This window comes from Orbicella faveolata, unplaced genomic scaffold, assembly GCF_042242905.1.
Source record: "Orbicella faveolata isolate gen_17 unplaced genomic scaffold, um_ofav_v1 contig_47, whole genome shotgun sequence".
Taxonomy (NCBI): domain Eukaryota; kingdom Metazoa; phylum Cnidaria; class Anthozoa; order Scleractinia; family Merulinidae; genus Orbicella; species Orbicella faveolata.
Genome location: NW_028301577.1, coordinates 17,282,489 through 17,309,449, shown reverse-complemented (window position 1 = coordinate 17,309,449; position 26,961 = coordinate 17,282,489). Strand labels below are relative to the sequence as shown.

At 39.3% G+C, this 26,961-nt stretch overlaps 2 protein-coding genes and 1 pseudogene across 2 annotated transcripts; 1 reads left to right on the top strand and 2 right to left on the bottom strand.

The window, feature by feature from the left end:
* Positions 1-5,057: 5,057 nt before the first annotated feature.
* Positions 5,058-6,460, bottom strand: LOC110064815 (uncharacterized; annotated as a pseudogene).
* A 7,929-nt stretch (positions 6,461-14,389) lies between these two features.
* On the top strand, positions 14,390-21,889 carry LOC149097415 (uncharacterized). The gene is made up of 4 exons (XM_089279990.1): positions 14,390-15,041; positions 16,292-18,014; positions 18,744-18,961; positions 19,804-21,889. The coding sequence occupies exons 1-4, from the start codon at positions 14,829-14,831 to the stop codon at positions 21,418-21,420; spliced, it is 3,771 nt and encodes a 1,256-aa protein (XP_089136116.1). The 5' UTR covers positions 14,390-14,828; the 3' UTR covers positions 21,421-21,889.
* Positions 21,890-22,632: 743 nt separating this feature from the next.
* Positions 22,633-25,107, bottom strand: LOC149097414 (uncharacterized). The gene is made up of 3 exons (XM_089280387.1): positions 23,715-25,107; positions 23,550-23,616; positions 22,633-23,460 (listed from the first exon to the last, which is right to left on the bottom strand). Exons 1-3 carry the CDS (start codon positions 23,723-23,725, stop codon positions 23,104-23,106), a joined length of 435 nt encoding a protein of 144 aa, XP_089136513.1. The 5' UTR covers positions 23,726-25,107; the 3' UTR covers positions 22,633-23,103.
* Positions 25,108-26,961: the final 1,854 nt, after the last annotated feature.

Genomic DNA, 26,961 nt, shown 5'->3' with positions numbered 1-26,961 from the left:
AGGGTCTGATGCCTGTCATACCATATCATCGGGGCCAACTTGTGTATGTGGAAGTGCTGCTATATGGAGGCGTGACCGCATTGCTCATTAACGGTCTATTAGACCGTTAATGAGCTGTGAGGTCACGCCTCCAACTTAGCTTTTCCGAGTCTGCTGAGTATTCGAACACCACCACCAGTATCTTGGTATAACGATTACGCTTTTGGCAGGCGTTGGTTTCAAACGCCTTACAGATAATAATGATAATAATAATAATGATAATGATAATGATAATAATAATAATAATAATAATAATAATAATAATAATAAGGTAATAATAAGGTACAGCACACATTTTGAGGAGGGTGCTATCAAGCTAAAAACTGGCTATCCCCTAGTGCCCCAGGACCATGGTTTGGTCTCGGCCCTAAGGACTCTAAGCAAACATTACGTGAGGACGATTATAATAATAATAATAATAATAATAATAATAATAATAATAATAATAATAATAATAATAATAATAATAATAACATTCCCACATGTTTAAACACCTGAGAAATTCTGAAAATTGTCGCTCCCTTTGTTCAGAAGATTGTTTTAAAATTCTCGACTCTGCCTCCACAAGCTTCCAATTGAAAATCAAGGAGGCCTTGCACATCCTTTGGGAGCAGCTGTCTTTAAATTTCCAGGTCAAACACCTTAATTTATCCCTTTTATACTAATTAGTCTCCTTTCAGGTAGCTTAAATAGTTTTACTCTTTTTTGGTTCGCACCTTCATCCTTAATTATTGTTGTTAGTATCTCACTTTGTTATACTATTTATTGCATATTTTCATTTTATTTCTCACTGTGAAACTGACGATGGATGATGTCTCATCCGAAACATGTATTGTCTTCATTAAAAAAATGAACTTCAAAAACATCGTAAGGTTCATCAAAGCAATAATAATGATAATAATAATAATAATAATAATAATAGTAATAATAATAATTAATGGGTTCTTAAAAACACATTTTACATCACATGGAAGTCTTAATGCTTTTTACAGTCCTTTTACATAAAAACCCTAATCAAAAAGTCCTAATCTGAGAACGCTCTCTTAAAAAGAAAAGTTTTCAATCTTGATTTAAAACAGTCCACGGTGGAACACTGTTTAATGACATTTGGCAAGTCGTTTCAAAGCCTTGGTCCGATAACCGAGAAAGATCTGTCGCCGTAGGTAGCCGCTTTAGTTTTAGATATCCCATGCCCAGGGATATTGGTGCTTCGAGACCTCACCAAAACACATCGTCTACACATGGAGATGCTCCTGTTAAACAAGTCACGCCACTAATGGAAATTCAAACAACACTGATTGCTTGATTGTGTTGTTTGGATGTTCATTAGTGGCGAGAAAGAGAGTCTCTCTTTTCGCCCGCCCGGGTTCAGCCCCTATATGGGGTGGAAAGAAAGGAGAGTTCAGGGACTGGACTATATCCAGCTTTCGAACAACTCGTCATGGGCACCTGATTGTGTAGTTTCCGTAAACTTGTTTTCCTTGATCCCGTGTCTCGGCCAGAAATATTTTTGCTGTTCTGTCGAAACCTCCTCGGTTGTAGTTATCAGGGCATTTTTAAAAGACTTTTAAGGCCAAAGGGCGTGACAACAGCTTTTTGGGCCGCTTAAGTTTTCTCCTTGTTTACAGTAATCCAGAGGGAAACGCGCTTGCAGCGACGGAGTTTGTTAGACTCCTAGAGGTTTCGGGATCTATTACAGCAAAACAATATTAATCCAACGGGACGACAGAGAATACGCAGTTACTTGGCTCCAACAGCAGGGTTTAATCAATTAACATACTCAGAACGTGACCAGAATATAACCAGAATATATCCAGAGATGTCCACAATGTAACCCATGCCGGATAGTGGTATCCGGCGGGGGGCGTAACCGAACAACAATTTACAAAACACCTGTACATATTCTAGGCTCTAAACAAATGATCTAATATTTTGTTTAGTAATCCTAAACCCCTATTGGTTGCCAATGAGCTCACTGTTGTTCTAGGCTAAGCAAGTCAGTTAATCCGCTCGTAAATATTAACTACTAAATAATTGGTTCATGCTTAGCGTGTGTATATCGGGTTATGAATGCACGCGGGAAGTTTGCAGAGCACGGAAGAAGCGTAAGAGGTGCTTGAGGCGATAGCAACTCTAGCTTCTTGAGTGCTCTCCAAACTTCCCAAGTGCATCCATAACGGCGATATACGTACAGCTAAAAGCATAAACCAATTCTTTTATAATATGGCAACAACAACTTAGGCGCTAAAACATGTTTTATTTGTGATTGACTACAAAGTCCTCACAATGCACGGTGAAGGAAAACAAAGGTCATTAGGATCCTAACACGCCACAATTAGAGCAGTGGAACGAAAACGCTTAACCTGGTTTCTAAAATTGTTATGAAAAACTCGCTTCTTTGAATTAATTATAATGAAAATGTAGACAAACAAAGTCAAAGTACTCAAATTTAAGTACACATTTTAGCTCGGCAAAAGTCAAACGCTCGAAGTAAGGTTTGAATTGTTCAGAACAATCTTCACATTGTCGAAACTTAAACAAAAGGAACTTGCACTAAACTCGACGGAAATTTTGCAGCTAAATTGTAACTGTACACGTCATGTTATATACGCACGGTCGTGCGTATATCGAGATGTCGTTCATGATGGCTAAACAGGAATTAGGTAAGACTAGCGCGCTCTGTGTTATAATTACAACTTCAGGTAGTTTTCACTACAAGGCGTTGCGCGATAATACAGATAGACAGGTGGTTACCATGGTTATTGGACTTTCACTAACTGCTAACTGTTGGCTTCTTTATGGTTACGAATATTGGCAAATTCTCCCCTCACAAGGGCAAATTTTATATGAAACTGCTGACGAGCAGTCAAGGAAAACTAACGTTTCGATCAGGAGCCCTAATCGGGGACTTCTTGTGGTTAAGGTGTTCTGACAGTTTCTGTTCCATTTTTTAACAGTATCGACACTTCCTTCCACTCTCACATTGGGCATTTTTATCACTCGCGCGCAATTTCTTGACAAAACTCTGCGCCAAAGAAGCGTCTGTTCTCCTAGATATGGCGCGCGCTTACGGTATCCGTCCCCGATTATGGCTCCTGATGGGGCCTCCTGATGGTAGATAACAACCGAGGCGCGTAGCGCTGAGTTGGCTATGATCATCTCATATCCAGCAAGAGCGACTGGAATAATTGTTTTATTAAAAACGCTCCCAAAATATAGAAAACTAAGGTAAAATTAAAAAAATGGCGTAACTAAAAGATTACGCGCAAGCTTACATATATGTAGAGCATGGTATAATTAACAAATAGATTCTATGTCGCCGTACGTCTGTTCAGTTATGGATCACAGATGACGTCAAAATGTGGTAAGAACAACGAAGCGACACACGTGTTCGACAAAGTGGGCAAAGTCCGGCTTTCGAGTTGGCTATAATCATCTCATATCCAGCAATTGCGACTGGAATAATTGTTTTAATAAAAACGCCCTAAAATATAGAAAACTGAAATAAAATAAGAACATGCTCCAATTAAAAGATTAGGCGTAAACTTACCATATTTGTAGAGCATGGTATAATGGCTCATACACCATGATGGCTAAGTCATTGAAAACTCTTGAATAACATTATCCAATCTTCCAGTTTTTACTAACATAGAATATTACTTATCTTGTTCAACTGTTACAATATAAAATGTTTTGCTTTGCAAATTGGGAGTAAGCTGTGGTTTAAATATGACAAATAAATGCTACAAGATGCTTCTCGTTCAGGAGTAAGCTTTCTCCTTGCTGCCACACAAATGTGTCCTGTTCCAGGACTGTGGAAATCCGTCATCGCCTAACCTGTAGTCGCCTTAAATGGACTTCGATAGCAGATTTCGTTTCTTCGGGTATTCGTCGTCTCTAATTTTTGAGTACTGATATGCCCTGTTATTAATCCCTGCAGGGATTTGGAAATTTCCCTTGAGATTAACTCCTTTTAAAGCAAAATAGCTACTTTTTTTTTAGAAGAAGAAATTTTAGCAATTTATAATGCAGCCATCCCTAACAAAATATAAAAATAACCTAAAAAAATACGCCTTCGCAGCATTCAGGTACTTTTCTATTAACCATAAAAACTCCTAGCCCAAACCGCGAGAAAATAATTTGCTTGATTCCGGCAGCCAGGCAAATTTGCCGCGTTTTTAAGATAAATGACCCAATCATGAGCAAGCCGAAAGTTCAAGTCGTTGACTCCTTAGGGAGTTAGTAAGTTTGACCCATGACAAGTGAGAAGTTCTCCAGCAGTCGGAAAACGTATTTGAGTTAGGAGGTTTCAAGCAAGATATCAAACACGAAAGACAGTGTTTGACCACATTTCCAAACACCGAGAAGAGAGTTGAAAATATGACGCGACGCAGAGTATTTTTGACGAACTTCGAGGTGTTTGGAAATGTGGTCAAACGCTGCCCTGAGTGTTTGATATATCTTCTCAATCAAAACTAAAACTAAGGAGAAAACGGAGAATTAAAATCGTAAAAATCTAGCTAATTTAAAAGATCAGATATCCAAACACCGTCACCGTCATGATTTCCCTTGTTTAAACTTGGTGAATTATTAATGAGTTTGAGAAGCTAATTTAGCGTCGAAGGCGCGAGTCGATAGCGGGTTCAGGGACATGTCCCTTCTCCCCCGCCTCTCCCCTCCCCCTCTCCAAAGGAACGTTTTTAGGAGCTTGGAAATGCCATTCACACGTCTTGAAATCTTAGAAAAACGATGAGTATTTAGGAATTCATTTTGTTTATATGTCAGCCTTTGGGAAAATTGATAGCAGTTCTGATAGGAGAGGAAGTAGGCTATCATACCGATCGATTTTTTATGGAAGATGCTTTTCTGGATTTCCAGAGGTATGCAGGTGCGTGCGTTTGTAAATGGTCGCTACTCCCTCCCCTTGAATCAATCAAGATACACTGAAAAGAAAACGTCAGACTTAAATTAATAAATCTAGCGCAATATCTGACTGGAACACCCACAACACAGGAAGATAATGCTCCGATGAAAATCTTTATTGCTTCATCAACTGTGGTATTGAAATACCATTCAATCATTTTGGAATAATAAAGTAGACTTCATTGGCCCAAGGTCCTCCTTCGCCGCCATCCCAACAAGCCTTGGATGGTCCGTGCTTGTTGAACCTCTGTGGCGCAGTCTTGCTAGCGGCACACCAGCCACTATTCTGAACTGCAAACATGTTGTAGCCCCGTCTTATTGCAGCCACGGCGCACTTGGCAGTGGGGTTAGCTCGAAGCCAGTACGCTCCGTCCAAGAGAGGATCCTTTCCTTCCAATGTTGAGATTGCACGATCCAGTCCTGTGTCCTTGTAGCATCCCACAGAAACATAACCTAAAAGGAGGTGACACAGCAAAAGAAATATCATATAAGACGTAAATTTAAAATTAAAAACGTTCTCTGGCTAAAATAGTTTAAAATTACGAGCTTTCGACTGGATTGCCAGTCTGCAATCTTTGACAAATAGTGAATAAAAAGCGCGAGTGTTAAAATATATACGGTAAAAAGAGTGAAGTACGTAGAAAAAATTACAGTAAGAACAAAAAGATACTTCTGAGGTAGTAAAAGGCTAATATGGGTTTTATAAAAGAATTGAATATTGTCTAGGTAATGGTTTTGAGTTATTGTCCGATTACATTGTGATTGTATACAATATTCAATTGTCAGAAACGACTATATGAATTGCTTGATGTACCTTTGGTCAAGTAAACCTGATTGGCCCACTCTCCTCCTTCACCATCATTGCCACAAGCCGTAGATTTTCCGTACTTGTCGAAGGTCTTCTGTGCATTAGGACTACCGAAACACTGGCCACCATTTTGGACAGCAAAGATCCTGTATTTCCTTTTCAATGCAGCCACGGCGCACTTGGCTATGGCGTTCAGTCGGTGCGAGTAATGTCAGTCCAAGATAGGATCCATTCCTTCCAATGTTGGAATTGCGCGATTTCCAGTATCCTTATAGCATCCAACAGAGACATAATTTAAAGATGGAACTGTGAGAGAAAAATAACTCAATTCAGGTGTGTTAGAGTTGTGTAATAAGCACAGGTATTTTTTTTTTCAAATCAAGTATAATCTTAGGTAGTTTGGAAGATTATTTCTATGTTGTCTGTCCAAACTACCACAAATTCAATTTCTGAAAGGCCGATAGTGGAATAGTATTGCTCCTGTTGTTGATATTGAGCCAGCTGAGTTTTTCGTTACTGTCAGTCCTCTTCATGTTTGCTTGTCTAAAGGCTTTCCTGGTTAAACCAGACTTCCCATAGTGCTCTTTGAACAGAGCTCTATGTCTCAGACTTACCACATTGCACATAGCTGCAAACAATGGCACAGAGGAAGGCAACAACAAGGAAAACTTGATTCTTTGTAGGATGCATTTTTCAGCCGTAACTGTGAAAAACTAAGAAATGTCACATTAATTAAGGCTAGATAGATGCCCACGATATTTCTGTAAGGTGCATTGTTTTCCATGGCTACAACCATACTGTACTCTTCCTTTTTCCTTTGTTTATGAGGAAGAGCGCTTATTACATAAACATGAAATTTAAAAGTACACACAAAAAAGATAAACGTAAAGAGTCCACGGTTCGAGCGTTGAGATCACTATAATTCTAACTGTTACTTATTAATGAAGCTTAGGAGTTTCGTTGTAAACGAACTCGGTTCAGGGCGAATTAGAAGCTTCAAGTCATGAACAAAGTGATACACCTTAGCGCCGTAATTAGGTGAAAACTGACGGCGTAACGTTTGCTGTGATCAGAAAATTATAAACTTTAACTTAATTTGAATAGCATTTTTAGCAAGTTGTCAAAAAATTCAGATATATTTAAATTCATTTGCTTATTCGTGACTAGCTGCTGTAAAATATGACCTACAAGACATTGGAGCCTCTGGAAATCCAGAAAAACATCTTTAAGAGTTTAACTGGTTGTTTTAATAGCCTCTAGGCTTTCCTATTGAACAACTGCTATCAATTAGTCATCTCGTAGGTTAGCATTTAAGGACGTTCGCGCGAAAATTTTCCAGTCGATAGTTTTTTTTTTAATTTTTACTGCAGTCAGATAATGAATTACTTGAGTCAGAAATGCAAAAACAATTGGGGGTCACCGACTTCGTCAGTTTCAGAGATAAAGCGCGTGGAAAACTATCCTGATTTTCAAAAATTGGCGCTCGTAATTCAGCATGGTCTATAGGGGTTTATAGTTAAAAATATCGAAGGTGAGTCAACGGAGGTAAACGATCTTGGTCATGTTTTGTAGACGTGGGTCTGTTGCGTAAATAATTCCAAATGTTACCAGCGTTTTCACAAAACTTAACCCTTCAAGAGGTAATTGAAACCGTCGCACAGATAAACGAAGAGCTAAAAAGAACGGGATTCTATGTTGCATTTTGCAAAAAATTTAAACTTCTAGTCGACAGATTTTTTTCATTTTTTCGCTGAACGTTGAAAATCGGTAGAGAAAATGATCCATCAAAAGAAAAATAGATCGTTAAATCCAGGCAAAGCTATAGCAATGGCCATCTGCCCTATCATTGTTCATTTGTCACTTAGCGCGCGCTCTCATGCATGACGTGGCGTGTGAATTTGCGCGCGCAGTAAGGATGCGCAGAAACAATTAGCGCGAACGTCATTAACGTCAACATGAGCACAAAAAGCAAAACTGACAGTGAATTTTCTCGCGTTTCCTTCGGTAAAATTCCATCAAATTTGGGAGATTGGTAGTAAATATTTTACTTTAGTAGGAGCTCGTTTTTTAGGGAAATCTGTAAGACCAGATTTTTTACAGCGGTAAAAGACATAAATTTGAAAATATCGAAAAAAACTGCCTTTACAAACACTACTTTTTTCGTGTTTAAAATTCGTATCCCGCTGGAAGCGATGTGATGTAAAAGTTTTGGAAGATTTCACCAAAGGAAATTCATGAAAATCACAGATAAAGCCATAAAAACGGTAAAAAACACATTAGTTTGGGCTTTTATAATTTAAGACTAAATCTCAAAATTTTAACAGAGATGATAGCAAAACACTATTTAATCATTGCTTATTACATGTAATAAGTTTGAGAGGACTAGGTGTGAAAGCGAATGCAAAACAGCATTTAAAACATAACACTTGCGCGCGCAACGCCATAAATGATTACCGTATGGAGCCACCTTAAACAAAAACAAGATAAGTTACTAAATACCCAAGGTATTTTTCCATGCTGTAATTTATGAAGCTATTCCCTAGAAATCCCTTAAAATAAACCTTTGCTGAGGGGGCATGCCTCGGACCACCCTAGCGGCTCCCGACTTCGACGCTCGATTAGCATTTATTGTTATACATCTCAACTCAGATAAGTTTTCCAATTGGAGGAAAACGTAGCATGTGTCATGGGTTAAGACTCACTAGATTCCTAGGGCGAACAAAACTCAGTAACTCCCCATACGAAACAACGTCTTGAACTTTCGACTCCGCGCAAGTGATCAGGTCCTCCATCTTGAAATCGCGGCAAATATGAAGGCAAATAACTTTCCTCGCAGTTCGGTTTATTTAGAAGGCATTTTACAAAATTCCTGTGGCCACGCTTTTTTATAGGATTCGTAAAATCTTTAAATGATGCCGTACTGTGAGATATCTAATAAATTTCATTGTTTTAAGTTAGCGAATGAAATTGTACCTGTAAATGCTGCCTAGGCGAATTTTGTTATTAGAGGGGACATCCGCATTTTAGACTGCTAAAATTTCTTCTGCTGTTACGGTAGAAAACCAAGGTACCATTTTGCTTTGAAAGGCGTTATTCTTAGGAGTAATTTCCAAATTCCCGCCGGGAGTAATAACGGGACATGTCGGCACTCGAACATTTATACACAACTTGCCATCGGAAAGAAAACTACCCTGGCCTATTTATGAATAGCCTGGATGATATACATCAACATGGGTCAATGTGTAATAGATCATAATAACAGGAGACGACGATCGAGATCATATGTAGATTTATTGTCTGAAGCAACATGGCTGACTCACCTGGATCAACTGGTGATCACAATGGATCATGGGTAATCACATGAAGATGCATGATGGGTAACAGTATATTACACGCTTTCCTCTTTCAACAAAACTTCATCTACAAATTAAACTATCTAAACTTGATTGCACAGCAGCAGTTCGCAGGAAGTAAAAAAAAACATAGCCACGAACTTATTGTCAGTAGCCCCATTCTTGGGGTACTGTCATGGAGGTGGAAGTCAACATGAATGACACTTATCTACAGCATAGTGTTACCGTAGTCTGCACCTGCAGTAGGAAGTGCAATGTACATTGTAGTTAGTCAGCATAGCTAGAGGGTTGACGAATCACGCGACCACCACGAGTTACAGTTTAAGGTTTAGGCGAGCTGCGTGACGCAACTACTGGCTGAATGGTAGGTGATTGCGCAAATGAGGAACGGGTGGTGATGAGAACAGCGCAGGTAGGGTTTCATCAGGTAGAGATTACACAGGTTCTGCGGGTGGTGGTGATGCAGTTGACGAAAAATTTACTGGAGATCTCGGTGGGGCCTGAGATGGTGTTATCCTGGCTGTGGTTGAATTCGGTAGCAATTTGTCAGGAAGAGTTTGGTCAGCCTTATGGGGTGAAAAACCCACTCATGCGCAGTGAGGGGCCACGCTGAATTTGTAAACGATTTGGTGGGATTTGTCTCTTGCCTGTATTAATCACATAAGATCGAGGACCAGCAGGGCCAATCACTTTTCTTTAGTCGATGAGACTGTTTGTGGCTTTGCGTATACATAGCTTCCAGGTGGAAGATCAGGGGGAGTTGCTCCTGCATGTTTGTCATACGCTCTTTTCTGTCGTACCTTACGATGGACATGATTGACCACTACGGAGGTGTGAAAGGATCCAAGGTGGCGGTAGCTTGATGGAGATCAGAGCAGAGTGTTCGCGCAAACAAACGCTGAGCTGGAGGGAAGGTGTGGCCAGCAGGTGGAGTGTTTCGAATGGACAAGAGCGCTAAATCCGCATCATTAGCACTAAGTAGGATGTGTTTTTCAGACTTAACAGGTGAATGACAGCTGAAGACAGAATAATTGGGAGTCACGTTGGTCCATTTCAGTTACCATTTGAAACTAACAAATAAAAATATCCTGTTAAATTTACCTGCAACAAAAACAGATTTCAAAACTCAGCAGTGTTCAATTCTCATTCATAACTAACTGTCCGTAATTTCTTCGGTTTTGACAGGGAGTATTCAGTATCGAGTCCAAGAAAATTGAGACTTGCATTCAGAAACTGAAACATTTTGCGCGAACATAAATGGTTTTAGACTTAATTCCTTTTTCGTGAACTGCACGTAATGCAATAGCGACGGCGAATACCTTCACGGACGAAAGCCCACTCACCATCGCAATAGTGCATTTTGCACTCAGTGAAAATAATCTTTCCTGTCGTAGAAATTACCAAGTTGTCGAGCGGCCAAGACTCACTTCATTCGAAATTTCATTTAATGCGAAAAACAAAGCCTTGATGACATGTTGATGTATGACTATGATTCCTCGGCTGATTTATCGAATTCTGAACTCTGGACTTAACTATAGTAAACGCAGCATCGGCAATGTCAGAATAAGGCCAATACAAGGGGTGCTTTCCATTATGCCAAAGACCGGAAATTTCGGTCGGAATGCAAATGGAAAGGTCCATTTCGGTTTCTTCTGACCGGAATATTCGGGATCACCTCGGTCTGCTTGTTTCGGTTGGAATATTCCGACGGAAATTCACCGTTCCATTTTAGGCAAACCGGAATTCGGTAAAGGACTAAAATGGTAAGAGCCATTCCTATTGGTTGGCCCGGTTTAATCGGAAATTGTAGTTTCATTTTCATCGGGTATTCCCACTGATCTGTGACCGGTCGGTTTGGCGTAATGGAAAGCACTCAAGAATACGGTACCTGATCCTGTCTGCAGGGAAACAAAGATGGCCGTTCTAAAATCGGGAAGAAGTCTTCACACATGTGATTCACCTTTACAAGCGGCAATTTGATTGGTTGTTTTTAGTAGCCCCAAACTGATTGGTGTGACATACATACATCTCTCACTCAACCATTGGCCCACTCATAACATAGCCCAGAGCCTTTGACTAAGAGGAATTTAAAAAAAAAAAATAATAACCCAAAAATAGAGCCTTTGGCATGCGCAATGAGTAAAATGCCTCATGATTAAAAGGAAATAGAAAATGAATGAAATTGTGTCTAGTTACATTATGTTCTAACAGGTCTGAAACACGAGTCGATAAAGAGGGTCAGAAGAGTTAGATAATGCGTAGTACCAAGAGACAAGTATGATCTGAATCAAGGACCCGGTGCTTGTTCCTTTATAGCGCGGCTGGATTCTAGTTAAAAAAAAAAAATTTTTGTGTTCACTCAATTTTTTCTCTCTTCTGCCAGAAGTCAAAGTTAATGTGCATAGAAGGAAGTCTTCGATAGGTGACATTGCAACACGTAAAAAGAACTATTGTGCGTTATTTTTAGCCGGCATCACTGCCCCCTGTAATCACCATATTGAGAGGGTCCCCAGTAGGTTTGGCGGGATGCAACAACAATTTAACAACAACAATTTAATGGTATTCCCATATAGATAGTGTTACCTAAATGCAGAATCGCTAAATAAAAATTCAAAAACGAAACAAAATACAACAGCAACCAGAAAGAAAAATAAAAATAGTTAGTTACAAGATTCTTCATTTTAGTTCTAGGGTTACAAAGTTCTCTTATTTGTAGTGCTTCATATGTAAAGTAACCTAGTTTTTTAAAAATAAAAGTATCAGCATTGTTAAATAGAAATATTGTTTTCTCTGTGTTATTAAAGGAATCAAATTTTGGATATTTCTTGATGATGTCATTTGTGACTTGTTGTCTAATATTATTGTATAGGTCACAATGAAATAAGAAATGCATTTCATTCTCAATTTGGTTAGAACAGCAGTACTGACAAATTCTAAGAGTTTCAGGTAATTTAGGAGTACAGTGTCGCCCAGATTCAATTCTAAGATTATGATTACCACATCGGAGTTTTGCCAAAGCTTGTCTATGTTTGAGGTTCTTTACTTGTTCTAGGTACTCAGATTTGCTTACATCTCTTTTAAAACTTGAGTAGAAATTCAACTTTCTGTTAGACCGAATTATCTCCATTTGGTGTCTTTTCATATCATTTGAGATGTGACATTTTAGTTTTTGTAAATTATGTTTGATGATTTGTTCATTGTAATTGTGTGTGTTTATATTATGCGGATGGTTTTGGTCATCTAAATAATTTTTGATGATTTCATTGACTGTTAACATGAGAGAGGACTTTGCTTCATTTGCCAGTTGATTGGAAATATTGAGGCATTGTTTGGCAACGCTATCTTCTGGGAGAGAGACAAGATGTAGCCAAAATTTAATAATTTTTGGAAGAATATTAAATTTTAATGACAACCGTCCTGTTTCGTTTCGAGCGGCAATATTTGGTGCTCTTCTGTTGAGGCCGAGGTAATATTTGTAAAACTGTGTATGAAGTCTTTCCACAGGGTCTTTTTCCCATTTTTTGAGGTTTATGCTATCATATGCTCCCCAGATTTCGGATCCGTATAAAAGTATAGGTTGAAATAGAGTATCAAATAGTTTATTACACATATTGATAGGAAGTTTATTGAAATCAAGATAACGTTTGGATGCGAAAATGGATCTTCTAGCCTTCTCAACTAAAGCCTTTTTAGAATTTGAGAAGCTTCCATTAGTGTTAAAAGAAACGCCAAGGTAGGTGCACTGTGAAGCCTTGGCAATTGGATTTCCATTTAGAAAGGAGGAAAATTTGTCACGTGTTGATTTACGATTTTGTTTTTGGAAAATTAGGGTTTGCGTCTTTTTAAATCAATTTTTAATAACCATTTCTCGCTATAATTTTGGAGGGTATTAAGTTGGTTTTGAAGACCAGCAGCACTGCTTGATATTAATATGAGATCATCTGCATAAAATAAACAATTGAGAGGAGACCCATTTGGTAAAATAATTGGATCTGTACCAGTCGAGGATTCTAGTATGCGTGGAAATTCATCTAGATATAAGTTAAAATAGCAATGGTGAAAGAATACAACCTTGTCGCACTCCTCTGTTGTAATTAAAGAATGAGCTTCTCTTGTTTCCGTTTTTTATAGCGCATTTAGTTTTTGAATACATATCAGTGATTAAACGATAAAACTGTCCTCCTATTTTATTGTATAATAACTTGTGTAATAACCCATTATGCCAGATAGAGTCAAATGCTTTTTGAAAATCTATGAAGCAGCAAAATAATTTGCCTTTGTTTGTATGTTTTACATGTTTGTCAATTAGTGTTCTTAGGGAAAAGATGTGGTCGGTTGTTCTGAAACCGTTAAGGAAACCAATTTGAGAGGAATGTAATAAATTGTGATTTTTAAGATAAGTGAGTAATCTTTTATTTAAGACAGCCGAGAATAATTTACCCAAACAGCTAGTGACACAAATGCCTCTATAATTCGATGGATTAGACTTGTCCCCTGATTTGAAAATAGGACTTATTAGTCCAGTAGACCAATTATCTGGATAGATTCCTTTATTGAGTAGGAAATTAAATAATTTTGTTAAAGAGGTAGTTAGATAAGGAATTCCACATTTTAACATTTCACTCCTTATTCGGTCAAGGCCAGCAGTTTTCTTATTTTTGAGCATTTTTATAGAATGTTTAACTTCATCCTCAGAAAAAGGTTGATCTAATTCAGCAAATTGTGACAGGATTGTTTCTCTGTCTTGGAACTCTTTGATTATTTCATCTTGTTTCTCACAGAAATTATCGGCATTTGGTGCCGAATGTAATTGTTGAAAGTGATTGTATAGCTTGCGCAAAGGAACATTCGAGTCAGGTGAAGCTTTTTTCTGAGTCGATAAAGATCTTAAATTGGTCCAAAACTCGGTTGAGGTTCTAGTTTTAATGAGTTCATCAATTTTGTCATCCCGATACCTGAGTTTTTTATGTCGTAATAACTGTTTGTACTGTCTTCTTACAGACAGATATTCTAGTCGAGTTTGCTCGTCGAAAGGATTTTTATGGGTTTTATGTGAAAGGCGGCTTAAAAGTTTTCTTACTGCAGTCACTATCAAACCAAATTTGAGAGTGCCTTTTTTCGGAGTTCTTGTTCACTTTTACCAACGGTAACGAATGTTTGGCAGCAGTTTTTAATATTGTTATGAATTTATCTACTATTTCGTTAACGTCTCCTACATGATCAAAGTTTAAAATTTCAAAGTCATGAATCAACTTGTTAAGTAACGCTTCGGCTAAGACGGAAAGAGATATCGGCAATGGAATGCGAAGAATGCTATCAAGCAACCGCAGCATAATTGGCTTATTCAATTAAAATACGATGATTTGATTGGTTAGAATGTTTTTTTCCTCGTATTTTTTACGGAAAAAGCCGATTTCAAGTCCGAAACCTCCAAATATGGAAACCTCTTGTTCCGACCTATTGTTTTGTCGTTTTTCGGGAGATTCGTATGTGAGCGGGAGAAGATACGAGGATAGAGATATCGCGTCTCTTATTTCATAGCACAGCCGCCATCTTGTTAATACTCGTGTCTCCTGTGGATTCATCTTTTCAAATCGATTTGCTCGCTCATAATTGTAGATAAATTGTAAATACGTTTGTATATAGTATCAAAGAGTGCGAATAGTTTATTTTTATCGGCCTTCGGCACTTCCCTGTTGTTCGCAATGCCGTTTCGAGCGCGTTGTTGTTGTCCTCGTCACGATGAATGGAAACACGGGAATGTCAAAGAAGAGCAATTACGCCAGTGCAGCCGCAAGGAAGCAAGCGTCTTCAACCTAATTGCCACTGAGGACCCGAAGAATAAGGGCAGAAAAAGAAAAATTTGTGTTTCTTGCCGTTCTAGGCTGGAAGTTGAAGTCAAGTGCCAAAAACTAGAGGTAAGCCGGCTCACATGTTTATACTGCAAGCCATTTGTTAAGTAAGATTATCTTCGAAATAGCTTCGCATTTTTCGGTGTCCTGTATAGAGTAAGAGAGCCTTATATTTAAGTTTCGTCAAGCAAGGCAATCTATAAGTATTTTGTTATTGTCAGTCTTCGGTTTATTCTATTCAAAGGTTAGCTGCTAGCATTGGCATGAATTGGTATACTTGTCACACAGGTGTGAATTTTTGGTAAGTAAGCTCAAGCTTAAATATATTTCACGAGCGGCCGACAGAACCCCCAAAATCATTTCAATGGATCCTAAAGGGGATAGACTGAAAAAAAACGTAGATCTGTAAAGCTTGTCCAGTGTATCAGAATTTATATTTCAGGGCCGCATGCTCTACTGAAGTACATTGTAAGGCAAGTGTCCTCAGTGATAGGTACTTCAACAGGATAAAAAGATGTATAAGCTATATGAAACTTGTTTATTTGCACACATACAGATTTATACATAACAGGTCGACTGAACGCAAATCATGTTTTTCACTAGCAGCATAGCATAAGCATGAAAAAGAAGAATAGGCGTAACAGCACTTATTTCAATTTGAAAAGAGTCCAACATGGATTGTAAGCACAAACAAAAATGCAAACATACTTGTAAGGATTAAATGTGGCCTTTTTTTTTCTGCTTCTGCCTATGTTCACCCATTTTCACTTGTCGCAAGATCTTATGCTTCTGGTTATGCCAATGTCGCTAGTGAAAACCAGGCTTAAAGCTTACCTTGCCATCACAGTGAAGCTGCGAATATAAAATGGGAAGAAAAAAAATGAAAGAAGGCGTCTCCGTGTTGATGTTATACAAATTTCGTGCTTTGCAAAACTTCCATTTCTCTATATACATTGTTTCACATATAGTAATCATAAGTGCTCTTTTGTAATGTAAAATGCACATGCTTCAGCATTGTTTATGCTGTTTGTTACTCAACCAAATCGTGTTGCATTATTGTTCTCTTATTTTGCCAAGATACGATATTGGGTCAATTTTTGCATAAAAAGTATTGTTCATGGTAAATGGCCCATTATAACATGTTTGAACAGGGCATAATATGATGTAGACATTCCTTGATCAGCAGTGCCACTATTTTCTGGTTAGGAACACTATGATTTCTTTTACCATAAGTAATCATGTTACCTACATGTTCAACCACTTGTACTTGTATTATGTGCCTTTCTTTGATCTCGTGGTATTCTTTCTTCACTTAGGAAATTTGTATGAGGGTGCAGACCTCACCTGAAGGTGTGTTTGATTCAATGTCGTGTGACACCCCTAATGCTTCCTGTGTGGGAGGTGAGCTTGGTGATGGTGAGGACCTGTTAGAACCCGAACCAGAACTAATGACTCACATCTTGACCTCGTCTGTGTCAACCTCATGTGACAAAGGCACTCAAAAACCTCCAGTACGAAAGGCCCCTTACAAAGACTTGTCAGACCGGTCAAAAAGACTAGTCAGGGCTGACATGATTGACTTGTTGAGAGATGAAGCCATGAAAACAGTTCATTTTGTACCAGAAGATCTGGCCAAATTTATGGATGAGTTACTTCAAAACAAGAATTTTTGTTCGGCATTTGGGCTTGTCCAAGACATTTCAAAAAATCCTACAATGCAGTGTCTCATAAAGGAATACCAAGCTTGTATGGACAAAGAAAAGAAGCAAGAAGTGAGAAGGAGATCCTTGAAACAAACAAGCAAGGTTTGCATTGGCAATTCGCTAAATGATTCACGTGTGACTCTCACAGGTGAGAAAACACCAGAACACTTCAAGGACAGGGTAACTGCTGCCAATTCCATTGGCAGGCTGACCTGCTATGCAGATGAGAGGCGAAGAATATTGTCAATTGTTGCATTGGATTATCCATACGGTGTGTTGCAGGATTTGTTTAACTGTTCGTCAAAGACGATAGCAGCTGCTAAGGTCCACTGCATTTTGTTTGGTCGTGGTGGAACCCCTCCAGCAAAATTCAAGTTTAGGAGACAGTGTGTCAGTCCTGACATACTGATGGAACTATCTGAATTTTTCAATAGAGAAAGTGTTTCAAGGCCTTCTTCCTGCAGAAGTGTTATGATCGACGGCCAGGAAACACCAGTCAGGTACTGGAAGGACAGCATTAAGGAACTTGTCAACCAGTACTTGCTTGAGTATCCCAGTGGTGTAAAACGCACCTACATTTACACCCACCTTCCATCCAACTTTCGTTACAACACAATGCTGGCAGGGTTGTGTAACCTGTGTGATGAGTTTGGTTACTCCAATTTTGAGAAGTTTATGTCTTTCCTTACCTGTGTAGAAAGAGCAACGACTGTTTCTGTCAATGATTTTAAGGGCAAAGTTTTACAGTACCAGCGCTTTATGAAGACCCAATTTGCCCATCAAGTGCAGAGGCATTCCCCATGCTTAGAACTCTGCATGAACAATGCATTTGCCTCCTGTTCGCAGCCACATGACAGGTTTTGCCCAGATGCATGTGTGCTCTACGATGTTTGCAAGCAACTACGCACACTGCTGTCTGGTATCCCAAGTGCCAGTGAACGCGAAAGCTTGACAAAGGAACTTGATGAACTCATGAAGGTTCACACCCAATATGTGGCACATCTACTACGCACACGACACCAAGGCGATTATTATAAGTACATTCTGGATAACTTGCAACCAGGCGAGGCTGTGGTAATCGTGGATTACAAAATGAAATTGGAGTTGGGTGTCAGAGCAAGAGAAATCCAGAGAGACTGGTATGGGAAGCGTGGAATTTCCCTTCATGGCTTCCTTGCCATTGCCCAAGTGAGTGAAACAGAGAGAAGAACAGAGGTAATTGACCTCTGGAGCGAGGACACCAAACAGGACGCTTGGTTCAGCCAGAGTGCTATGGATGTTGGCTTCCGCTGGATGGAAAAGGAGTTCCCTGGCTTTCGAGTGTATTTATTTTCTGGTAAGCAGTCAACTCAGTTACAATAATACTCCTAGAGACCGAAAACCACTGTAGCATGAAAAGGCTTAGTTTGTATTTCATTTGAACATTGCATGGAAAAAGCCTCAATATAAATTGTAAAACATATTGCTGATTATTATTCCTTATTATAGTAATTTTGAGCAATAGTTTCAAGGATTCACACAATTTGGAATGGAATATCTCTAGGGATTATCAGACAAAATCTCCTTTCTTGTATCCATATGTTTTTGTATCGTTGTTCTATTTGCGCAAACTTGTGACGTGTCAAATCATCTTGCAGTTTAGTTGTCATTTCATTCTGTCATGATTGCTACTGACATTGTGGGGTGAAATGCTATCATGTTTTTTTTTTTTCTTTTAGACTTATTGAAAAGGGTTAACCAAAATTCAGTGGCTAAAAGTTCCTTAGAAATTATTTGTCCTATGGTAAATTTACATGGAATTTTTTTAAAAGGGCATTAGATTAATGAAGTACTGTATGCCTGTTTCCATTATTTTAAGGTATCAACAGCCATGATTTCCCAATGTTTATTGTACAGAATATCATCTTTCAGTGTACTTTTCAACATTTTTTGCAGTCAAGTACTCTTATTCACAGACAGTGTCCACTCGTGTGTCTCAAAATTCGGGAAATTGCAAAGCAAACATTTTAAAAGTATAAAGGGCGAGTACCTTATATAACATGGTAAAAATCTTTTGTTGTTTCAGACAATGGTCCACACTACCACAATACTGGATTTATCCTCTATTTGGCAGAAGTCAGCAAAGCATTCCAGTTGACCCTTGTTGAATACAACAACTTTGAGGCTGGTGAGGGGAAATCAAAGCTGGATACCCACTTTGCCCACATCAGTCATAAGATTGTTAGATGGGTTAGAGTGGGTAACAACTTGGAAACAGGAAGTCAGTTGGGAGAACTGATTGGGGTATGTATATTTGTTTGATTTAAACTCTTCATAGTACAGCTCTTTATAAGCAGCTATCATACTGGCTAATGTTTGAAATAAGCCCATCCTCCCCTTCTCTCTATCTCAAGTAAGCACCCAAATAAGCAGCCTTGTATATTGCACTGTACAAGGAGTACATGCATTATGTTGTTGTTTATGTGGAATTGTTTTCTTTAGAAAGCAGAACATGATTAAATATCTGACCATGACTTGGCAGAAGTAAGTGTTCACTCCTGCCCTCCTCATTGATATTCTGTCGGGTATAAAATAACATTGCATTGGTAAGTTAGAGTGCTTAGTGCTGTATAGAAAACCATCAAGAATGGCCCATTTGAAGCCGAAAAGACTGGTAAAGGTGATGTCCCCAGAATGTCTGACTGTTTTTATACAGCATTATGCCCTCTAACTTTCAAGATTTTAAAAGCATGGTTTTGTTGAAGTACTACAGGGCACACAAGGTTTTTGTACTTCCTTTGTACCTTATGGTTAGTGCACTCGCTTGACTCCAGATTGAGTGGTTCAAGGCCTAAGCCCTGGGAAGGGACATTGCGTAGTGTTGTTGTGCAAGACACTTGCCTCTCTCCACTCAAGTGTACAAAATACTTACTGGTGAATTTAGTATTAGGGGTAACCCTGCGATGGACTAGCATCCTATCCAGGCAGGGAGTAGAAATACTCATAGTTGCTTCATGCCACCAAAACCGGAGATAAGCACTTGTCTGATAGGCCACCCGGCTGGCTTGTATGCAGACTTTTAACAATATTACCGTTTTAAAGTAACTGTGTGCTAATATGGCAATTCCTGTGTGATCAATTTTCAGTCAATGAAGAATGTCAGCTGTAGAAAACTTCTCATTGACAGAAGCAAGGCACCAGAGAAGCTAGGAACGCTCAAAGATATCTCGCTCTTTGGGAGCTATGAATTTCCAACTTCTGGCCCAAACACTGGAGGAGTTGTAGCCCGCTCACTGGCAGGCATTGGAAAGGAATCTAAAAAAACCGAACAACAGCTAAAAAGTCTAGCCAACTGCAGAAGTCCTATCGCAGGTGCAACAGGTGCTGTGACGTCTGAAGAAATTCCTAATCTTCAGGGAACACCTGGTACATGTATGAGTGGGAATGGCAGTCAGGAGGTATACAGTGTCCGATTCATCCAACATGAGATGGAGCATCAACAGAGCTCAGATTCCTCTGAGATGGTTGGCATTGACCAGCTTAAGGAGAACCTCCTAAAACCAGGCTTTGCACTAAAAAGTGGTGGTGCAAAACGAACAGTGTTTTCACTTCAGCAGAAGGAGGTTATGATAGAATTTTATAACCGGCAGGCGAACTATGAGATAAGGGCAGACCCTGTGGAGTGTATTGCAGCCATGAGGGAGAGAGGCCTGGAGCCGCTCAAGGAAGCGCAGATTAAGAGCTGGTGGAGCACATACCACCAAAAGAGGAAACGCGAAATGGAGAGTATGGCTGCAGACATCCAAAACCTTCAAAGAGCACCACCAGCTGGAAATGCCAATCTATCAGCTCCTCCTTCAGCATCCAGACAGACATGCCCCTCTGGTTCTGCAAACTCTGCAACTGTTCCTTCTTCATATCCAGCATCAGCATCTACCCCAGTACCAACAGCAGCAGTACCCACTACACCTGTACTTGCACCTGCATCTGTACCTGCACCATCATCCATGCCTGCACCTTCATCTGTATCTACAACTACAACCGTACCTACACCTGCCCCCACAACATCATCACCTGTAGGACCCAACTCTTCATCAGCACCTGTCCCAACACCTTTAATGACACCTGTGACTGGAACTAATGTTGGATGTGGAATCAATGAGTGGTTGTTTCCGGGAAATGTCAGTCAGTCAACCATTGACGGCAGAAATGGTAGCAATGCATGCACTTTCATTGCTCTTTTCTTTGGCTACATTTACTGCCACTCCAGTTTACCTACACCCCCTGTTGGACAACCCCTCACACGACAATGGGAGGGAGCAGTAATAGAAGCAATCAGGACTGGAAATGATATCCACGACGAGTTGTTTGGAGGTGAGGGGATTAATGTTGCTGTGGATGATGCCATTGATGCAGCTGGTGATCATTGCCACGTTTGTGGAATTTTGCATGAGTACAATGTGTTTGGTGTGAATCCACTGGATCAGTTTGCTGCGGTTATAGACTTGATTCTTCAGCAGAAACAGTCATGCCATTTGTTAACAGCTAATGAAAAGACAATGTTGATCGTTGTGGACGGTAGTGGGAGTATAATTTTTATTGACTCTCATATTCATGGTCGTAATGGAGCATTGGTTGCTCGAATTGACGCTTATGAGGGCAATCAGGCAAAATCGTTTTCAGCTTGGGTTGATCAAACGCTAAGCAGAAATTATGGCGTGGGTCTCTCTATTTGCTCTCTGACCACAGTTAGCTACTTATGAGCAAAAGAAAATCTGGATACTATTGTAGCCAGACCCCATAAAAATGTTTGTTTTCACAATAATTCATGCAAACAAGTATGGATACCTGTTGTATCCCCGACATAAAATTGAACTGAAACATACCCATACAGGGGTTAAATTTTGTTACAGTTATATTTCGCGTTTTCACCACGGGAAAATGTAAATCTGTATGTAAAAGTACTTTACAGAGTATAGCATATTTTTTTTGTAGGAAATCTTTGTAAACTGTTGTAAAATACTATTGTACCACTGAGGCTAGTGACTAATGGTAGAAATTGTACACCTGTCACAGGTGTAAGAGCTGCAAAAATTGCTACCAAGAGAATTGAATCATCTCTGTGTTGCTTCCTAGGGTAGTTTCCCATTGAGTCAAAAAGGTCTTAGGTTTTTGTCATTGTTGTAACAGTTAAATGGCCATGGAAATGAAAAAATATATGGCATTGTAAAAGCTCTCTTGTCATTGTTACGTTATGTTTCGTTACTCCAACCCCCTACAATTCAGCTTTACAAAGAACTGTTTTTTTAAATTTTTTTTTTATAATAGAAAACGGTTGCTCTGTGCTGACATAGCTAACACTCGAGTGTCTTTGGGGGAATTCGAGAGTACTTATGTATCCAAACCACTCGGGTTTTCATTGTTTTTTTTGGGGGGGGGGGGGGGATTCAAACTAGGGGTACGTTTCTTTAAGAAAATGCAAGATTGGATTCTTAAATCCGAAAGAATCCGAAAACGGATTTTGCGTTTCTTCACCAAACAGATCAATCCAAGATCTCTCGGATCATGATGCGTCAAAGGAACCGAAGAATCCACTCTGGGCAAGGATTCTTCGGTTCCTTTGATACATCCTGATCCGGGTGATCTTGGATTCATCTGTTTAGTAGAGAAACGCATAATCCGTTTTCGGATTAAAAATTAAATCTTGGATTTTCTTAAAGAAACGCACCCTAGGAATTTAGTAGTCCAATGGGGAGTGAAATTAGCCTCAGTTGGCATGTTGCGTTCCAAACTGAAATGTGCTATTCAACCATGGAGACCCATCGTTTTATACGAATATTCAAGATTATTCTCAAAATTATACAGATAGGTGGTCCCCAGTTTGTCTTCCAACAGTTGGATATAAAAATCCAAGATAAACTTTGTGGACTTGAATGAAAAAATGAGAAAACGGGAAAAAGGAAGAAATTATATAAAGAAACAACGACACGCAAATTTATTTTTAAACAGACGCAATAGATTACACAAAATAATTTCAAAAATAAAGCTTTTGGACTTAGGGTATGGCAGCGAGAAAAATCACGACAAATAGCAGATCACGTGTCAAGAAACTAGTATAGATTTTGGAAATGGCTGATTGAAAATTGCAGCGGGATTGGGTTTGGCTAATTTTATGCCAGGGGTTTTCACTCCCGCCAACACCCTGGTAGTGCGTAGTCTCCCACGCAGCCGTTTTTCGTGATGTCACGCAAGCGTTGCGTGACATTTAAAAAAATAGGTGCGTAGGAGACCAACACCCTGGGATCCCAATTTTTCCAAAAAAATTCCTTTCCTGGTGGAAAGTCGATAAAGCGCGATTATTTCATTATTCACAGATTTGCGCGAAAGAAAGTTAGGCTGACCTCACTCACGTGCATCTATGTTTACATGAAGCGAAAACTAAAAAACTACAACTCTATATCGCGGATTTGGCAAGCCAAAACAAATCTTATCTGATTGTAACTAAATTCCTCCCTTAGGTTGTCCCGAACAGTGCGAAGTTTCTTGTCATTGCTTGACACTATCTCTCTCTTGATCCGTTCGAAAGACTCTTCACCGACGTCCAGATACTTGGCGATTGTCTGGTGGTCCACATCTTGTCCTGCCGCAAGACAATCAATACCATACACCTCTGCGGTGGCTTGGGCAATCTTCAATTCTTCTGCCAGTTGATGGAAATTTTTTCCGATCTTCAATCCCTGGGCAACGCGATGCTTTTTAAGTGACGGCATGTTCTGTCCATACATCTGGCGCAGTTCATTCTTCTGTGTGAAAAATTGGGTTTTGAAAGTTAGTAGTGAAAAAGGTCAGTGCTAGTGTATTGTCGTCTTGACAATAATCGAATGCTACTTACACTAGTATCAGACTTGACGCATTTGGATCCTGAGCCTTCATTTGCACATGGTTCACCCAATCTCTTTCTGAAAATAGAATATAACGAACAATTGAATCTCACATATTTCAATACATCCAAGTAAAAGGTATCAAAATCTTCGTAAAGCTAGTTTCAGCAACTTACCTCTTATCCATTTTTGCGCGTTCAAAAAGGTAATTTATCCTGAAGAAGCTCTAAAAGACCTGATTCACAACTATGAGCTCACCACAACCTTTGAAAAAGAACAGTGACAACAGTAACCTGTCGGAAACTCCACAGAGAATACCTCTAATCACAAGGTGTGAATTTTTCGCAAATGGAAATCAGAACCTCGCGCGAGATATTTCAGTCACGTACGCATCGATCTCCATCCATTTCTTTCGTTTTCGGCACATCAACAAGCGTGGTAAAAATGAATGAAGTTCTGCTCTTTTTTTGGCCGCTGGTGTTTGAGTATCTTGAGCCAGAAGATCTAGTGAGTGTGTCCTCTGTTTGTCTTGCATGGTGGCGTTTTGTATTTCAAGGACGCAAGTCAACTGCCCAAGCATTGCAACATTGTGAACAACCCCATTTAGCCGACACAGGAAAGCTGTATCAGAAAGTACCGCTTCGTTTCTTCTCAAAGGTGACATGGTTAAACTTAAACAGGACTGCCATCTCTTCAAAAGATTTTCTTAAACTTGTTGGCGTAGCAAAGCATCTTGAGACGCTGAACATCGAAAGCTGTATGGAAATATCTGAACAAGCGATATTCAAGGCCAAAGGGTCCCTTCTTTGCTTGAGAAACATAAACATTTCCTTGAACGAGCAGTTCAGCGTTCTTGTTGTTGCTTGTTTGTGTTCTTACTACTCTGTACAAGACATTCGTGCAAGGGGAATAAAACTAGAAGAGAAAGAAGCACTATTTCTAACAAAGACATTCCCGCGACTTGGAAATGGACGAATTACTTTAGACATTGGTTCAGCCGCGGGAGGAGAATATTTTTTTGATGCGTTGAACATTTTGTCAGATTTTGATCTTTTTGAAGATTTCTAGCGAACAGTTACAGTCTAATGCTGACATCAAGAAAAACATTTGCGCAAATCGCGCAGGGATCAATGAAGTTACATTTTACATTTGTTATTGTTTTGTTTCGCTGAAGAAAACGCGCTACTTGGTGTCAGATTTTTGCGCGAATATTTCAGCCAATGATGTTACATGTAAATGACGTTTCTGTCATTCTGGATAGGAAACATGACAGAGATTATGAGTGCACAATAGAGATTTATCAACTTTGTAACTTTCCTCACATATAATTTCGCTGAAACTTCACGGGTTTACTTGTTACCTTAATATGTGTATAACGTGTTAAATTTAGCTTTGCAATCACACTGCAAGAATTGTTTTTCGGAGAATGCTTGTTTGAATTTCGCGCTAATGTGTCCTTAACCAATAAAAATTTTGTTACTAATCCAATTAGAACTTGATCGGCCTAAACCATCCAACGGTTCCCGGTGCCGGGGCCTATTGTTTTCTCTTTCCGTCTTAGCCGAAGCGTTACTTAATTTCATCGGATTGTAGCGCAGAAGTGAATGAGTCTTTAGAATCTTCTGTCCACTTAAATTGTCTAGGAAGGTTGAAGAATTCACCTTCGTTACTTGTCTCTTTGCTATTTAACAATGATGAGTCAATTTTTATCCAACTTAGTAGCTGGCAATGGTCTGAAAAAGGTGTTGGTTCTCGAACAACAAACGTTTCGAAACGGTGCAGAATTTCATGACTAACAATTATATAATCAACCATACTGAAACCTTGATTTCCGTGAAAAGTAATTTTTCCGAGCGAGTCACCTTTGCATCTTCCATTCAATATTCTTAAATCTAATGATTTACACATTTCTAGGAGATGTTTTCCTAGATCGTTAACATTATTATCAAAACTTTTCCTGGGCGTTACCACAGTTGGTAAAGGGGAGTCACCCCCTGGTACAAATTTATAAATGTCGTTGCTGATGAAATCATTTTCTATTCCCGTGCGAGCATTGAAATCACCCGCTAGAACTACATAACTATTTCTTTTGAAAAGATTTATGTCATTTTCTAAATTTAAAAGTGTATCAGGATTAAAATAAGGAGAGTGTTTTGGAGGAATGTAACATGAACACAATAAAATATCTTTGTCTAACTGAAGAATGTTTTTAGTTATTTTTAGCCATATATACTCAGGGGTCTGTTTGACAAGTGAGAAATGGGGCGTGAGGAATTTTTTCACAGCTACTAAAATCCCACCAGAAAATCTACCAGATCTCTTAGTGTTGAGTTTTCTGGGTGGACTAAGTGCAATTATGTCAAAACCGGGCAATTCATTCACATCCGAGCCCCAGATTTCTGACATTATGGAAATATCACTGCTATTAAATTGATTAAGAAAATCACTATTATGCGGGATTTGGCTTTTTTCCGCGGTGATATTTGGGATTTGAGCAGAAAACAGGGACGGGAAGCGGGAATTACAATTACGAGCGGGAGCGGGATTTCGTGTTTCTATGGGGTTGGGATGCGGAATTCGCAAGGGGAACAGAGCGGGATACGGGATTTCAATTCTTATATGACCACATAAATTGTTATTGACCAGCCGCAAAAACCACAAGGTGGCAGAAACGAACCTTTTGTGCGTATAGCTGTGTCAGGTTTCAAGTAATGAATAGCAACAGCTCTGTACCCTGTCAGGTTCTGTCAAACGTATCCATTAACGCTTGACCACGTTAGTATCATGAGACTGTATGAGGTCTTTGAGTCCTATCGCAATCATTTGTGTTGACCTCTGACATCAATGACATCTGTCCATTTCCAACATTTTCGACATTTGCGTCTGCAATCTTGGAACCCCCAATCCTTTCTAGTTTTTCTAGTCTTTTGACCTTTTCCAGAACGCTTGCCTTGTTTTGGGCAGGATGGCCACACTGAATGGCGGTGATAGTGATTTACCGAACGAAGTATGCAACATTACGAATTGCGTCACCATATATTACGAAAAGGATTTGCAAGCAGGGATGACTTCATTCGGATAGAAAAGTTCTGAGCCCAGATTTCAAGGAAAGAAGACGCTGAAAGCGTTGAAAGAAACTGTCAAGTGTGTTTACGGGCCATCTCTTGAATATGGGAATGAACAATCATTTTCTTTCACTGATACGTGGACAAAAGAAAGCAAAACAGTAAACCGTTTAAAGAAAGAAACGTTATAATTATTTGTTCTTACTTATCTCCTAGCCACTGAATGAATGAGTTGCCAGTAATCGGATACCCGTGTTTGCGGAAAGAACTCTGGGATCGTCAGGGGGCAAACATTGCAAGTCGCTAGAAGGAAATGTATGGCGAAAAGTTGTTTCGACGCCCAAAAACATGGTTTTGG